The sequence below is a fragment of the Amphiura filiformis genome, chromosome 1 (assembly GCF_039555335.1).
Source record: "Amphiura filiformis chromosome 1, Afil_fr2py, whole genome shotgun sequence".
Lineage (NCBI taxonomy): Eukaryota > Metazoa > Echinodermata > Ophiuroidea > Amphilepidida > Amphiuridae > Amphiura > Amphiura filiformis.
Window position 1 is genome coordinate 72,880,250 of NC_092628.1, and position 18,413 is coordinate 72,898,662.

Below are 18,413 nucleotides of genomic sequence, written 5' to 3' on the forward strand. Positions count from 1 at the left end.
AAATGCAACAAGTAACACCAATGCTTTGTGAATTCAAAATAAGAATACAGCGAGTATAAGTAAGAACACATGCCAAGATCTCACGTTGACTGTTTCCATTCTTCATGTTTATCATTTCACATGAAAAATGTGATCGAGTAAACACTATACACGTGAGAATTTAACCCCGTTTCATTTCAATTTATTTATCTAGCCTACATTCGTATATGGTGTTTGTCAAACTGTTCATCTCCGGTGTACTTGTAAACCTTTATTTTCACCACAGGAAATGTCATAAGAGCTGTTCACGGATTCGCTTCGAAACAAATATTGGGAAAACAAATTTAGAACAACCAATCCGCGTGATCCTATTATTGTTCTTGGTCGTAACAGGGGAATCACAAGATGTTTATCTTTCGGATTCTCATCTCAGAGTTGTTCATTTGTCTCTTTGCTCCAACCATTGCATGCCATACATCAATATCCATAAAAGGGTATTGATGGACAAAAACCTCTTTCGTGTGCTTCTGTAAAGTTAGACAATTTTACCAAATGTGTTAAGAATATTTATGCCCTGTTTCTGCCATTACAAACCATATCTTATCTATGTCGTCTATAAATCTCAGATCATTGATGATAATGAGGCTGTCTGTGACAGAGTGGTAGAGAGCAGGAAATTGTCGGATATGACTCGTTAGGTAGCAGTAATAATACAAGTTGCTATAGATAGCAGTAAGTTGCTATCTACAGTAAATAGTAATACGTTTTCAATCAGCAGTAGATAAGTTGACCTTTGCTATCTAAGCCTAGGGTATAAGCAGAACGTATTCAGTTTGTATCTACTATAGACATTAGGAAGTAGTCAAACTTGAATAATCAGGATTGGTGCAAATCATAACCATGGTCAGTTTCTACATAATTAATGCTGTTATATTAAATGGTTACAAATATCAGGTCTATTTTTCCATGTTATTGGTTAAATTTGTTTAGATTTGATCCAATATCGGGGATGAATTCTGTTTTCTCGACCTTCTAGCATGTTGTGTAATTTTCACTTTTTTACTGCCGCGTATCACCCCATATCTGATATTCATATATAACCTCACCCAGATATCAGCGATAGTTGGTGAAGCACATTATTTAACATGATAATTTCTACCACTGACAGCATATTACTTCATCATATCAGCGACTGTCTTCTGCAGATAGCGCAGCATTTCATCAGATCAGCTATTTACTGCTGATGCTTTGACAGTTCAGCTATCTACTGCTGATATCACATCACTTAGTAGATCAGCTATCTACTGTTGATTGCACACTGTTTCATCAGATCAGCTATCTTCTGCTGATAGCATAATACTGGCTTCATCAGTTAAGGTATCTACTGCTAATCCCGTTACTTAAATATTAGATTGAACAATCTTCTACTGATAGCACTATACTTCATCAGATCACCAATCTACTTCTGATAGCACCAAGAATCAGATAATATATTTACTCGTATATGCCAAATGCAACAAGTAACACCAATGCTTTGTGAATTCAAAATAAGAATACAGCGAGTATAAGTAAGAACACATGCCAAGATCTCACGTTGACTGTTTCCATTCTTCATGTTTATCATTTCACATGAAACATGTGATCGAGTAAACACTATACACGTGAGAATTTAACCCCGTTTCATTTCAATTTATTTATCTAGCCTACATTCGTATATGGTGTTTGTCAAACTGTTCATCTCCGGTGTACTTGTAAACCTTTATTTTCACCACAGGAAATGTCATAAGAGCTGTTCACGGATTCGCTTCGAAACAAATATTGGGAAAACAAATTTAGAACAACCAATCCGCGTGATCCTATTATTGTTCTTGGTCGTAACAGGGGAATCACAAGATGTTTATCTTTCGGATTCTCATCTCAGAGTTGTTCATTTGTCTCTTTGCTCCAACCATTGCATGCTATACATCAATATCCATAAAAGGGTATTGATGGACAAAAACCTCTTTCGTGTGCTTCTGTAAAGTTAGACAATTTTACCAAATGTGTTAAGAATATTTATGCCCTGTTTCTGCAATTACAAACCATATTGCATTTATTAACAAACAACCGTGCATACTGATGTAAGAGAGTAATGTCGTATTTCCAAGTAAACCATACAACATACACCTGAAGCCCAAATTTCAAGTTCGCTATCTTATCTATGTCGTCTATAAATCTCGGATCATTGATGTTAATGAGGCTGTCTGTGTGTATACAATGCCTAGGGAGAGATATTAGAGCATTATTTTGTCTTTTCATTTTTCATATTAGCAATAAATCAACAACACCTGTCGGATTATGAAAGAACGTTTTTAGCAAATGTCTCCTGCGGATAGCAGTATGCCTTCGTTACCTGTGTCACTCTACAATGTATTGCTAAATATGTACAGCAGAGAGGTAGAGCAGGAAATTGTCAGATGTGATCTGCGTTCACAGTAGTAATACAAGTTGCTATAGATAGAAATAAGTTGTCAGTTGCTATCTACAGTAAATAATAATATGTTGTCAATCTGCAGTAGATAAGTTTACATTTGATAGCTAGGCCTAGAGTAAAAGCAGAACATTTTCAGTTTGTATCTATTGTAGATATTAGGAAGTAGTCAAAGTTATTGCTATCTACTACTAGTATATATATATCAGGAAGTGCTCATATACGTATAGTAGATAGCAGCAAGTTGTAATTTATAACAGTATAAGTTTGCAGTTACTATTATACGGCAGATGAAAGAAATTAGTCAAATGATATCTACATCATGATAGTAGTAAGTTGTTATTGCTAACTACAGTAGATAGCAGAAGTTTCCATATGCTATCTACAGTAGATAGCAATAACTTATTTCCTATCAATGTAGATAGCAGTAAGTTGTCATTTTATATGTACAGCAGATTACAGTAAGTTGTCTATCTGCCATATTTTCAGCAGAGTGTAGTAAGCAGTCAGACGCTATCTGCAGTATAGACAGCACCAAGTGTTCAATTGATATCTGCAATAGATAACACAAAATGATTAATTGCTATCTACAGTAGATAGCACAAAGTGGTCAAATTACTATCTAGTCAATAACAGAGCAGTCGATTGATAGATAGCAATAAGTTGTCAATTGCTATCTACAGTAATAACAGTCCACTATTTGCCAAATCTAAAAAAAAGTACCAAATATTAAATTTATACAAGGCAAGTATAAAATAGTAGGTTCTAAGAAAAGAATTGATTGACTTATCCTTCCCTTTTAACATATCCCTACAAATTCAAAATTTTCACGCTGTCGGGTGAATCACCGAGTGCCTTTATTGTCAGTCAAAAATACAAGAGTAATCACATATTCTCTACCTGTGTTTGAAAGGAACGACTATGTTGGCAACAGGTAGCCCGATTTGAGGGCGCTATTTCATAATTTTTTCAGTGAGTTTTTCCATTACATTCTACAGCAGGGATTAATGTGAGCTACACAAAGGACTGATTTGGGAGATTCCGGAAATCTAGCTATTAGTTCGAGTTGCTAGTTATCAATATGTTAACATTATGTTATGCAAACATACATAAATAACAGCATTGAATTATTTTAATGTACAGGAACAATAATTTGAAAAGCAAATAGTTTGAAACCACAAAGGCACCCCTCCTGAAAAAGAGCCTTTTTTTGTGAAGGATAGTTTTAGGCATCAAGTACAGATATTTTTATTAATTCATAAATCATTGATCCCATCGAAAAGTTAAATGGAAATTACTACGTCATTTATGGATGTTGTTGATTGTAATTCCTGAATTAATCAACTCTCATCAATCCTAGACAGACTTCTCAAAAGGCTTTAGATTCTGATGTTTATTGAAATTATAGAGTCACAAAAACTGGCAACAAACAAACAATAATTTTATAGTATAATCAATTATTTTATTTAGAAAAGCAATTTATTGGCAAAGAATATAATTAGTAGGAAATAAAAAGGTTGAGCATGTGATAAAACAAAGCACCGGTATGTGCAAGTACTAGAATGCTCATCTGAATTTGTCTTTGACATTATGTCATCTAAGGCTACCAAATTATAGTAACATGAATTGGACATTGACAACACCTACTAAAAGATGCAAAAGTTCCTGTTTCGTGGGCGCATCCATAATGTGACAAGTTCAGTATTTTTCCATTCATATCTGAAAACTTATACCTTTGTTCTTCTGTCCATTGTCTTATGCAAAAAAAGAAAGTTGATTTCTTTGCATAAAATTGCAGCATAAAACAGAAAAATATTGCCTTTGTCACAAGATCAGAATATATACTCAGCAAACACACAATGTTTTTAAAACGTTATAAGGGTGTTATATTAAACACATTTTGGTTTTGTCAAAACGTTTTTAACATTGAAACGTCAGGTTATAAAAAGGCCGTAAAAACTTATTACATGAAAAAACACCCAACTCATGAAAACATTTTTAAAATGTTTTACATGAAAAAAAAACCACATCGTCAAAATATTTTCGGAATGTTATTAAAATGTTTTATACCCTTTTTATAACCTGTCAATTCTACATTTTTAGTAAAGCGGTTTGTGTTTGCTGGATACATGCCTTTATGAAAGTCACTATACATGTATCCTGGTAATACCCGATGTCATTCTACATACTTGCACAGAAAATTATCTTCAAAACTATTTGGGTATAGCAACTTACTATCATTCAGGGAGGTAAATAGCACTTTTTTTCAACTGTATGGGCCTCAATAATGCAGCTGCCCACCTACAATGTAGATGAATTTCACAAGTTGTTTACCACCATCATTGATCATACTCAGATATAGGCCTATAAAGTTTTACAGTCAAATATGCGATAAATTAAATTGCCTATTATAAACTTGAAAAGAAACTTTCACACACAAGTACAACACACTATAACATAAGAGGGGTGATTGACAAGTTTGTGGTCTAAGGTATAAGATGAGCTATACAGTTTTGACTGATATTCTGTGCAGTTCAACTTGTTGAATAATTAGACCAAAAGGTTGAAGTAATTATCTTTTCTTGTTAAATTATCTTTTCTTGTTTTTCTGTTTTAGTAAAAAAGCCTGGACAGTCAGCCGTTTCTGAGAATTGAAAAAGAAAACATTGAAAATTGAAGTAAAAACCTTTCTGTATATTCATTCACTTGATTATACACAGAATATCCATTAAAACTGTATAGCTCATCTCCTTCTACCTTAGGTTATGAACTTATCAATCACCCTCATATATTTGCATTCTAACTGGAATTGCAGATGTCAATTAATTTGGTTAGATATATTTGTATTATAAATTTGAAACCAACAAACACACATGATAATATAACTTGTATACATAGACATTTCAATCACACTACATTATAAACTTGACATTCAATATAAAATTTCATCTTTGAATTCATTTTGGTTACATTTTTTGATACCAAGACATGATACACTAAATTGAATCTATATAAATACAAGAAAACTACAACTACCGCACTACATTTGTAACACACTATAAAATGTATAGATATAAAATTGTATAACACACTGTGAACCTTGTAAGGTTCATGCTTAACATATAAATTGCATATTGAGTATTGTATAAATTTATATAATTTGGTTAGTAATTTATGACAATGCACCTTATTCAGTGCCTATAAAGATGACACTCCATTTTTAGTTGACTAGTACCTTTGATGGGTATGTACTACTATATGCTTTCAATTAATACTACATATGACAAAACTATAGCATGACATACAAAATTTGTTTGAGCTATTATCACTAGCTCTACAAATTACTAAATTAGCGTGTCATCTTTTAAAACATTGTAAGATCCACAACCAACATGACATTTTCTAGCAGCATGATTTTAAAACTATTATCAAACAAATGACATTTTTGCTGTTTTGTATCCAAATTCAAAACAAAAACTTGATTGCTTCAATTAATACTCTTACAAGGCTTTGTGACTCATAAGAGTTGCTTTCAACAAGTGTATCAGTTAGTAAATCCTTATATCCATGCTTATGATTATTAGAATATATGGGATTAGCTCAATGCCACCAAATTCTCTACTACACTAAGGAACAAACCAAATGTTTACTGACGTCCTATAAACAAAAGAACTTTCATTGGGAAGAGGGTATCAAAAAGTCTAAATACGTAAAATATAAAGTTGATGTTTCGGGTTTGAAATTCCAACATTTTACACTTACGTTAGAGGGAGGGGGTCATGCAGCCTCCTAACAAAAGAGCTTTCATTTGTAGGACATCATCTAACTTTTGGTTTGTTCCCTAACAGTGTTAACGATTCCTGATAGCAACTGAAATTGATAATTTCCAGTATTTAAATTAGAATTAAGGCTGTCTAATCCTAATTAAGATGAGTTTATGATAAAGAATTGGGTTAGTATGAAATATTTAAGGATATGACAATAGGTTAAGCCCTACTTATAGGCAAGAGTTAATTATACATAATTTCATGATTGAATGTCACAGTAGTTTCCAGCAATATCATGGTATTCACAGGTCAGTAGAGTACTGTATATACATTCTCAAGTTACCAGCTATTAACAATAAACAAATTTCTTTTATACAATGTGAACCTTTTATACATGATTCACAAGGCTTAATAAGCTGGAAATAGTTGAACTTTGTGCACAATTTTATAACATGCATATATACTTCTTACATGTGCTCAGATTGGAACTAATCAGGCTAAAGTCAGCAATAATAAAACTGAGATATAGGCAAAAGCAAAAAGTGAGGAGGCAAAACAATAAAAACAGAAGAAAATGGACATATAAAAGGTTCATAACTTTGGAACCAAGTATTTGAGAGACCAGGGGATTCAACATCAGTAAGTATAGGTACTGTGCAAGTTAGTAATGGTAGTAACTCAATTTTCCAAATTTCCGACTTTAGCCTGAGTGGATCACAAATTAAATTACAATGATGACTTATTATGTCTCCAGCAGAAGTCTTTACCAGGAGTACAGGATTGTTTACACTGGATTCCTGTTTTAGTTGTACCACTGCATGACCGCTTGTTTGGGGATTGTCCACATTGTGAAATTGTCTTATTGATCCTGGATACAGGCTTCTTTGGGGTTGAAGATCGAGACCTGTCATTGAATGTACAGAAACAAAATATATAAATTTAAAAATCAAAGAGGTACAGTTGCACATAAGGTCTACTATATAGCCATCTCAAAAATTATAATTTGGTGATAGTCAACTACCTATTGTATCTCCAAGAAGCATTTCATTGTTTGATGTATAGGCCTATACTTTAACAGTTGGCTGCAGTGGTGTAGCGTGAGTCATCTTACTGGGGTGGTGGGGCCCTGACCATGATTGGGAGGGGGCACAAGCTGTTTTTTGGCAATTTTCCTATAGGATTTTATCAATTTTCTAATTGACTGGGAGTGGGGGGACATGTACCAGAACTTTCTTCTCCTATGATGCTACACCGCTTGGTACAAAGCAGATATTTGATTTCAGATAAATACCTTGATGGTGATGAGCTACGACTACCAGCAGGTGATGGCGTTCCTCTCATCTTCACTGTTTCAAGTACAGTCCCTAGATGGCGCTTTGCTTTTTCTGGATCTATACTTGTTTCCCCGAAGCTGATGCCACATGTCGATGGTGTTGAAATGACTGTGCTGCTCAATTGTGGAGTTGCTAAAATGTTGGTTGAGTTGTGGCTGAAAGAAAAGATATGCAACATGCTAATGTCATATCGGCAAAACTTCACAAGATTCAAGTTGGATTTTTCATCAAAGTTCATCTTAAAATCTAACATAAATGAGTCATAAGTGGTTCTTCATAAAATAAATTGTTGAATAAAGTTTTATAGCACAATAACAATGTAGGTAAGAGCACTGCGTTTCACACAATTTTGATCACAGTAGTCCAAGATGCTCCATACACCATTTATCATAATTCATGAAACATTCTGCAGTATTGGTTTTAAAATTCATTCTGTTGGAGGGGCTTAATAGATTTCTACCTGAACTCAGTCAGTATTGCCTTTGCTTCGAAGTACAGTCAAAAGTTGCACTACTGGTATCATTGCAATTATGAATGGCATGACAAGTAATGCTTCAGGTGCATATGCACAAAATAAGTTAGACCTGGTTAAATTATGGGGGTCAGACTTAGGGAGGGATCCATTTCATCTTTCCTTTTCCTTCTTTACTACTAGCAAAGTCCAACAATTAAACAGGAGGCATCTAATATTAAGCTACATGTATAAGCCCTTAACAGGATCTACAATAATATAGATTAAGGTATGTAAATTCCAAAAAGTTTCTTCTCCTTAGGACTAATCCCCATAGTTAGACCAGGTCTAACTTATTTTGCGCATACCAACCATAGGATGGAAAACATTGTATCTGCAGCAGGGCTTCCTAAAGTGTGGGTCATGACCCAAATGTGAGTCACAAGCACTTCTTCAGGGGGTCGCGGACTTTGACTTGAAAGGAAAAACAGGAACAAAAAATAAAAATAAAAGGTGGACACTTGATGTGTAATCAAAAATAGGTTTGCCTCCTTAAAGAGGAATTTGTGTAGGCTCCCTGCAGCGTTTGTCTCTCATCACCGAACCGTGCATTAGAGTGCACGCTGGAAGTCGTCTTCGACCCAAACTACCTAACTTTAACAGACTCACAACATTATTGTGTATTATGCTATGGGCCATATTTTTTCTCATGAAATTTTGGTCACAGGAAAAAAAGTTCAGGAAGCCTTGGTCTACAGTATTTCATGAGTTCATTGTACTATAAGCAAATACAGGGTGTCACTGAAAGAACTGTATCGTCAGAATCTTAATTGTTTGGGTATTTTAACGCCCCAACTAAACATATCCATATAGCTTGTGTGGTTGAGGAATAAATCACATACTTTTTGAATTTTGACAATTAACCACACCGTTCTTAAAATGTATGGATTTTACGAATCTCCCTCATTTTCAAACCTTTCCACGGATTCAAATATCAATCGATGACCTGTATTCGGAGTGCAAATCGCTGAGCATCATCAGCGCATGAGGCGTCTATTGTCATTGATAGATATTTGACTCTGTGGAATGGAGTGAAATTGAGGTAGTTTTGTAAAGTTCTTTTATTTCAAAAATGGAGCGGTCAATTGTCAAAATTCAGCTGATAGCTGATTTATTTCTCAACCACACTGGTTATTAAGTTACATTTGGTTTATGCGTTAAAATACCAAAAAAAATCAGTTTCCGACGATACAGTTCTTTCAGGGACACCCTGTATCAATCCGTATAGGGCATCTGCCTACCTGTCATCCTTTAAAGACCCTTTGCTTGAACCTACTACTGATGTTTTGAGTTGTTCTGAACTGTAGTCAACAGTACTATCTGCTGACATGCTATTATTAGCCATAAATGCTGTAAGATCAACATCATCATCCTCCTCATCTGATGTCATCACTTCAGAAACCGATGGATGGTAATCGCCATCTCCTGTTAACTCACTGAAAAAGAAATGGTTAACAATAATTCTTTAATAGTCAGAGGATGTGATTTAGCTTGACAGAACTAAATCTGATTGGTTTCATAATGATTTCCAGCGTGCAATTGATGACCAGAAAGTTGTCTTGTTATTAATGCTTGATCTCTCGGCGGCTTTCGATACTGTGGACCATGGTATCCTTCTCCAGAGACTTAAAAATGATTTTGGTGTTGTTGGCAGTGCAAACAGATGGTTCTCATCTTATCTCAGTAAGAGGTATATGCAAGTGTTTGTAGATGCATGGAGCCTACTCTAATAACACCTACATGGAGTATGGTCTTCCTCAAGGTTCCGTCATTGGCCCATTGGGGTTTGTTTTCTACACAAGTGAGGTTGGGAAGATATTGCGTCATCATAATGTCCGTTATCACATATATGCGGATGACATTTAAATGTATGTTATTGCTGATCCCAATATCCCTGGCGATGTTGCCTGTGCTGTATTTAAGCTCACTAAATGTGTGAAAGATATACAGCACTGGATGACCACAAACAAACTCAAATTAAATGAACAAAAAACTGAATTTTTTATCGCCTCATCACCACATCATCTTAGCAGAGTAGAACACCTGAGTCTTTTTATTGGCGATGTTGAAGTCCACCAGTCACAGTCCATTCGCAACCTTGGGAGTCATTTTTGACCGTCACATGACCATGACTGAACATATAACCCAACTTTGTAAATCAATAAACTGGCAAGTACGCAACATCTATAGATTTCGCCGTTTCATTGACTATGATACTTGTAATCATGCTGCTAGAACTCTTATTCTCTCCAAACTGGACTACTGCAATGTTCTACTAAATGGCATCTCCAAGAAAGATCTTAATAAGACTCCAGAAACTGCAAAACAAGTGTGCTCGGTTAGTGTGTCAGCAACCACGATCTGCTCACATTACTCCACTTCTTGATCAACTGCACTGGCTCCCTGTCTCAGAAAGAATTACATTCAAAACTCTCCTCTATGTTTTTAAATCACTAAACGGGCTCTGTCTTCAGAACATTGATGTGTGCCTAAAAATAAGATCGCGGCCGGACTCTATGCGTACTCGTTCATCATCCTGTATCACATTGGAAATTCCATCATCCAGAAAACAAGCTGTGGACAGAGCTTTTTTCATTTCTGCTGCTCAATCTTGGAAAAGGCTTCCTGTCACAATCAGAAATGCTCAAAACATAAACAGTTTCAAAACAGCTCTTAAATCTCATCTTTATCCGCAGTAACTTTTTTTTCTTTCCATGAACTCTTTGTACTTCTCATGATACATGTGTGTCACCATTGTTATATTTAATTATTGCTTAATGTTTATATTTTTGCTCTTTTGTGTTTTGCTTACCAGCGCTTTGAAACTTTATTGAAAAGGCGCTTTATAAATGTTGTAGTATGTAGTATGTATTGTAGTACATGGTTCCTGGGTGTCGTCTTTGAGGCGATAGACAACAGTTAGACTTCTCCGTAGTCCACTTGCCAATTGTGCACTACTCTGGCTATTACATTTAAGCTTAAAACTCTGATTTAATTAATGAGTGCACAATTGATAGATTTTCACAACTGATCTTTTCAGTCACCGTATGCCCGCTGTTTGTTAGCTTCCCAAGTGGACTACTGACTTTGCCTTGAGAGTTAGGCCAATTTCTGGCCTAACTAAAATTGGTGATGATGTAATGCATCTTTAAAAATGAATCTGGCTTGTGATTGGTCGCCCAGATCTCGTTATTGTTTAAATCCTCCCGACGCGTACTGGTATCATTATAACTATACATGGTACACAACTATCTAGGGAATGCGGCGCTTTTGTGCTGGTGGATTAACGTATGCATCTAGCCCGTATTGTACCACCATGCTCAGTCTTGTGGTTAGATTTTATTGATAAACAAGTATGATTGACAGTGTGTGAGTCCGGGGTAAAGTTCTGCTTAAAAGTGAAAGTCCATAGTCGGTTTTTCGGATAATAAACTGGCAGATTCTAAAATTAGAATTGTTCAGTATTGAAGTGTCATTATAATTATGCCATTATGATATGTTGCATTCAATAATATAAGTCTACGTAGGGCCTATACTTTACTTTTACTGTCACAAATATAATTATATAGCCTAAACTTTTTCATAACCATTTTATACTAGTATTTTGATGTACTAAATATCAGTATAATTTCGAGTTCAACTGAATGCGTTCATCATGATTAATAACATTTTTATTTATCAAAAATCGACTATGGCATAGTCTAGACAACAGTGGGTGTGTCGATGAGGAACACGCTTGTCGAAGCGCATATGTATCATGTTGCATGTGGTGTGGTTTCAGAAGAGATTGGAGAGACAAAATGACTTCTGCAAGTCATCAACATGTAGATATGCTTCGATACTTTGGCCACATCATAAAACTTAAAGTTAATCATTTAGAAAAGCTGATCATACAGGGTTCCATTGAAGGAAAAAGGAGGCAAAGAAGACCAAGGACTCATTGGATCGATTAAGTTAATAGTGAGGGAGAGAGAGCTCTGGGAAGGCTGTCTGCTGGAATTAATTCCTCAATCGACAATTTTTGTACTGGTAGACGTGGCTGCAATTATTCTATCACATATCCAAAATCGACCAAAATCCACCCTGGGCAAAAAAATCTACAGGCATTTGAAAATCACTATTTTACAGCAAAAATATACAAAATTACGACGTTTCCGACTTTTGAGCCGCATTTACGCAAACATGGTTAACGCGTCTCACGCTTACTGTTTTGTAATTGCGTTCGGCGCAACAAGTGGCGTGTTGGCTTGCATACTGCGTAAACCAGAGCGTCACGAACACATCACACGCACGAAGTCGGTGTCTAATTGATCGCCACCTTGTCGCTCGGATGAAATAGTGGCGTATCACAAAATGGCCATTTTGAGATAGGCCCTAATCGCGTTTGAAGTTCTTGCGACTTTTACCTGTTCGTCATACATGAATTAAGATGTCCCCATTTGTTGAATAGATATGAAAGAATAAATATTTAGGCCCTAGGTAAATCGACATTTGATACGTATAAAATACTTTGATGTCGTTCACCAATTAATTAAACCTAGGCCTAATTGGTATATATATTAGGCCAGACTATATCAGACATTGCAGCCTACAATGGAAATTAATAGTTATCTAGACCTGTACAATAATTATGAGCCCTGGAGGAGGGTGTAATTGGGGGGGGGAGGAGATCATATAAGGTTTGCATATTGGGATCCCAAAAATTTGGCATGTACAAGGGCCAGGGGCCGGGGGCAAAGGTTTTTTGCGGGCCGAGAGGGGAGGCAAGCGATTTTTGACAGGCCGAGAGCTTTGATATATTTTCTTTTGCACATAGATCGCCAATGTCACTTTTTTGCAAATTTGACATTTTTACCCCATCCCGTGATTTCAAAGCTGTTGAAAGCTCAATTCTTGGGATTTTACATCGATACATGATATGCACGATTAGTCCGCCAGAACACATTTAAAATCATTTTTTCTGCACGTAATTTCATCAAAACCGTTTCAGCTTTAGAATGTTATCAAACAAACGTATCTCAGACACATTATTTGCTGAAAAATGTAACAAAAAGCTCAATTTCTACGTTTTATCAGGACTATTATGGTGGTGTGCTCCTTAAAACAATTTTGTTCAAACATTATTTTATTTCTAAGCGAAAGTTGACGGAACTTATTATTATTTTTTTTCCGACATGGCATAACTGGGCATCAAGTTAACAGCAGAGACAAATAAATCATTTCGAAGCTGCTGAGCTGACGAAGATGCACCCAGAAAGCGATTAAGCTCCCTGCTAAAGCTGGCCCTCGATCTAATGGCTGGAATTTGGGCAGGTAGAGAATTCCATAATTGGGCTGTAGATGGTAGAAATGATCTTTCATGGCTGACAAGGTTTGATTCTGGGACTTCCACTGTTAGGCTATATAACTTTAATCGATTTTTTTCTACAAGGTTGAAGTAAAAAACGTTTAGATTCTTATGATTGACAAATCCATTTTCTACTCTACTTCTCCTAGACATTCACCATCTGGGCACTTCATGCTTCACGAGGGAAAATGTGGTCAATCGGGACATACCGTATGTAGGGCCTATAGGTATAGGCCTACGCCAGGGGGCCTACGATCCACTTAAAAGAACCAAACATCATGGAAGGTTTTGTGATCACATATAGGCCTAGCCTAACTTAAAGAGGCCCTACTCCCGGGGGCCTACCTCTCAGAACAACAAAAATAACTAAGCCCTTGTCTTTTTCCCCAGACATTATAGATTATTATATATGCTAAAACAGCCCTAAGTTTATTTGTATTTGCACCAATTTTGCGATCATTCATAAGAGATCAAAAGCAACTCTTCCTCTTTTTTGTTTTTAAAAACCCGGACTATAGGCCTAGAGCCGAGGACGAGAGACATGTTTTTGGTGTTTGTTTTTTTTGTTTTTTTTAAATAATAGGCCTAGACCTAGTGGGCTATTATAGCAGGCAGCGTAGGGGCATAATATAATTATTTAGACTTATACTAAATACGACACCTTCGAAGTATCTTGAAAGCAGTTATATGCTGAAGATCCCAATTAATAATCCGCATTTAATTGGCAAACAGACATGAACAGTCCGGCGTCAATGAATGGCAAAATATGCAATTAATGATGCGAACCGTGTGTGCGGAAGGATAATTATAATAAAATGTGATTGAGCGCGGAACAAGGTGTATGCGTAATATACGCAATTTGACGCTCATGTATCAGCGCGTAATGCCGTCGCGATAGCCGATGCGACCACGCTTCGCAAAAGTATTTTCTATTTAGCTCTTCAAAATTAAACTTGCTCAAAGTTAGAATAAGTGCAATTTTCTAAGGCTTTTAATTTTGTTTGCCCAAAGTAGATTTTAGTCGATTTTTGTTATACAATACTACAATATATTCTACACCCGCTGGTACAAAAATCGTCGATTGAGGAATTAATTCTACCTAAACTGCTTTCACTCTCTGACTATAAGGAAATTGTAGGGTGCCTTCTCCAAGAATGTTATGCCCTTGCTGAAGATCATCAACTATGGCATCGCATAGATCTCTGCAGTCACAAGCTGTCAGCCATGACAAACCAAACAATCGACATTTACAACACTTTATTTGAATAAATTTAGACACTGGGTAGCTATTACCACCCTGTTCTCTGCTTGGGAGTTTGTCCATGTTATTGGTATCCTTTACACATGTAAGAAACCAATCTACAGTCTGTCCACATATGTGTAAGAAACCAATCTACAGTCTGTCCACATAAATACAATGTAAATAAACCTCGGAAACTGGAGGTATGAGAATAATTATTTCAGTGCAATGCGTGTGTAAATGCTTCTTTGGCGCGCCAACTGCTGCAAGATTTGTACTTGCCGAGCGCACCACTCTCTTTATGCGTCGCGTGTGACGCAAAGCATCGACCCCCGATGCCACAAACTTGGTTTGTATTTCCATGTGGACAGACTTTAGTCTGAAAATTTTCAAGGAAACATGCAAACTTACTGAAGTCTAGAATCTTCATGTATTAATGAAGGTATCTGAGGTATGCTGGTACCCATTTTGAAATCAATTGCATCCAGTCTAACTGGGCTAGTTGGAGACTGTGCACAAACATGGTCGGCTCTTTCTTGTTGACTATGTAGCTTGGTGGAAATTATAATGGCCAGCCAATTAACTGTAAATAAAATAAAATGCATGTCAAATACTTTTGAAATTATAAACACTTTATATTGTAAACTTTTCCATGAGAGGAGTTACACTATAAACTTCTTCTCAAGCCATGTATTGAATGTATTGAAGAAATTATGTACCAGGTTTAGATAATTGAAACAATTCTGACATTACCCAAATGTTTCCTTTGCTTCTGAAAGCAGTGGGCAATATTTGAAATACAAGGGGGAAAGTATAACACTCTGTTCTATACATTGCCACAGACTGCCATTCCTGAAACATGCAGGTGTGAATGAAGATATTTCAGTACAAGAAATGCATTCTGTCCATTTATGATAAGACACTGTTTGTACTTTAAACAGCCATACCAAATACTACAATCTCTCATTTCAATTAAAACAAGTTGAGAGTAATGTCAATTATGTCATTTTGTATTTTGCAGTGGCAGATTTGAATCACACACTCTAACCTAATCCTGCGAGGGTGTATACATGCATAGAAGGGTGTATGTGCACTGATGACGCAAGTGTGTTAACGTCCCGATTCAAAACGGCCACTGCAATATCCAACATATGGTGTTACTCTCAACTTGAGTCGAGACCCACTATTAGGCAAGCTAGTTTTTGCTAGCTTACTTAGCACACCCATAAGAGGACTTCATGAAGCACACAGGGAGCTAATTTCACTTGTATCAAGTATTAAATGAAAAAACAAATAATTACCTAGAGCTACTCCAATAAGTATCAATGTGAGTGGCGCCATCTCTAGACTGACCCCATGACGTATCTCAGCGATAGCATTGAGTGGTACCAGCAGTAGTAGGACCAGGCGTGTCATGATGGGTGTCTGCAAGAATGTAGCTGACATGGCTGCTAACACAAAATAACAACCATGGACTACACAGGTAGATATCACTGCTAGATTCTCTCCTGGTAAATAAAATCAATGCATAAAGTCATTAAGCACTAGGTGTTAATTAAGGCATGTGCATACATATTCTGTATAAAATATTTGTGAGCATAAATAGGTCAAATAAAATCATGATAGCAGATGTTTCGCAGACGTGTCTAATGGTGTATCTATCATACATGTATATAGTGTCAATGTAAAGCAAGTCTCCAATTTCAACTGTCTTGATTTGTATGTGCTGCTGGTGTCACAAATTGAGTAAGTTACTACATCTGACCAATGGATAACAATATTATTATTATTTTGAAAAAGATAAAAGAAAAAATATTGTGAGTATCATTGCTGAGGTGTTCTTATTGGAAAACCTGCCATATTAGAGTGTCCTTTATGGGGAACAAAAGGCCTACCACTGGCATATTTCAGCTGGCTTATCAAATAAAAATGCGCTTGTGTTACAAATATTTCCATGTGAAGGGCTGTTACAAAATCATATGTAGCACTTATTCCACTTAATAAGTTCAGCACATTACACAAATAAGCATGCACTTATTTGATAACATTCTCCGCGACATGAGTGACACACAAACATGACACAGACTGAGTTCCCTGGTCTCATTGAATGAATTTTGCTCAAACCTAGTCACATACCTGCTCCATTCATAAAGGTAGCTATCCAACCCAACCTCTGGTCTACCTCACTCTGCATGTCATGTACTACTTGCAGTAAGTAGGTGATAGTGTCATTCATCTTCTGCAAATTTGTCAGGGTATCTTTGTAATGCTCTGATGTCTCATGTTGGTATTGGGCCATGAACTCCACCTGTTGATCTGGTGAAAGAAATTTTTTAAAGAAAAAAGAGTGTATTTTGTACCATAGCTTATAGAATATTTAAACGGAGAAAAAGTTGAGAAATAGAAAGTAGCAAAATAAAACTTTGATACATAGGATTGCATGTTAGTTTGCCCTTTTAAACTACAAACATATCCCTAAGAACACACAAAAAAGTTAAGCATTTGGATGTGTTAAGCCCAAATAAGCACCAAATAAACTTACGAGCGTAGTAATGTATGTTTTATCTTTTCATGTATGGCATGTATGTAGATCTGACATGTTGTTGACTCATTGATCACACCCTGGAAATCATTTGAAGGATTACCCTGCATATAGTCAAATCTTTAAAAAGCACTTTACCATGAATGCCTATCCCATTCACTCGTCCTGTTTTTAACCTACCCAACTTACCAAGTTTCTGCCATGCCTCCTTTGCCTTCTGCTGCATGCTAGCCAAATCTTGGACCACTTTTTCATGGTTATTTTTTCGCTGCTTATCCTGAGTCAGTATCTCACTAGTGGCATTCTCTGTATATAAGATTTCAATATGTGATGCCATCAAGCAAAATGAGTCATTTGTTTTAAGCAAAATCAAAATCCAGTTTTCAACTTCATTGTATATGTGCCATTTGCAGGGCTTTGTTCTTCTAAATATTACATCACAATTGGACTTACGGTTCCAGAGATATGGAAATTTTAGTGTTGCTCAGAACAATAACAATTAACATTCAAAACAATAACAAAAGAAGTTGAAGAACAAAAGAAGTTGAAGAAACTATTATTGGCTAGATCTCAAAATCAATATTAGTTACAAACAACTCATTGAGCTTATCACATCACATTTGGTCAAACTGCAACATTTAACTTGATTACAGTGATTCATCTATTTTTTGGTTTGTTTCCTTCGTCTTTGACTGAAGAATACATTTTATGCCTGAGTAAGAAAATGTGTGCATACATAAAGAAAAAAAGAACCCTTGCTGTGTCTTACCAAGTTGTTTTTTGATGTCATCTGTCATACTAGCCAATTCTTTGTGCCCAGCAGCTATCAAGGACTTCTCCTTGGTCAACGTCTCCAAGTTGTTGCTGATTTGTGATTGCAATTCAACCTGTTCATAGGCAAAAACAGCAAATTCAGATGACTCAATCTACAGTAGCTACCCAATCACTATTTCAAATGAAAGTTACTGTTCATTCTCTCAAGTTACCCAAGGAATAGAATTTTCCTTCTTTACCATGAGCTGAACCTGGGGCCATGAACATCTGGCTAACCGAGATAAACAATGTATATGAAGCTAGTGGCATCGAGGTGTGTACATACATATGAAGCTAGTGGCATCGAAGTGTACAATGTATAAGTACATGCAAATTAATGTTGATCAAAGTGTCCACTTTCCAGTCACCTATATCACTCTTTCATTGAAAAGTTTTTTCCAGTAAAATTT

At 36.0% G+C, this 18,413-nt stretch overlaps 1 protein-coding gene across 1 annotated transcript in view; it reads right to left on the reverse strand.

Moving 5' to 3' along the window:
* Positions 1-3,906: 3,906 nt before the first annotated feature.
* Positions 3,907-18,413, reverse strand: part of LOC140152896 (protein brambleberry-like) — a 34,247-nt gene continuing 19,740 nt past the window's right edge. Inside the window, exons 5-12 of the mRNA XM_072175429.1 lie at positions 17,960-18,077; positions 17,380-17,496; positions 16,785-16,964; positions 15,950-16,156; positions 15,060-15,231; positions 9,303-9,497; positions 7,508-7,705; positions 3,907-7,120 (exon numbers count right to left, since the gene is read on the reverse strand). Of these exons, the coding sequence (XP_072031530.1) occupies positions 6,943-7,120; positions 7,508-7,705; positions 9,303-9,497; positions 15,060-15,231; positions 15,950-16,156; positions 16,785-16,964; positions 17,380-17,496; positions 17,960-18,077 (1,365 nt within the window). The 3' untranslated portion in view covers positions 3,907-6,942. The remainder of the gene's footprint in view (positions 7,121-7,507; positions 7,706-9,302; positions 9,498-15,059; positions 15,232-15,949; positions 16,157-16,784; positions 16,965-17,379; positions 17,497-17,959; positions 18,078-18,413) is intronic.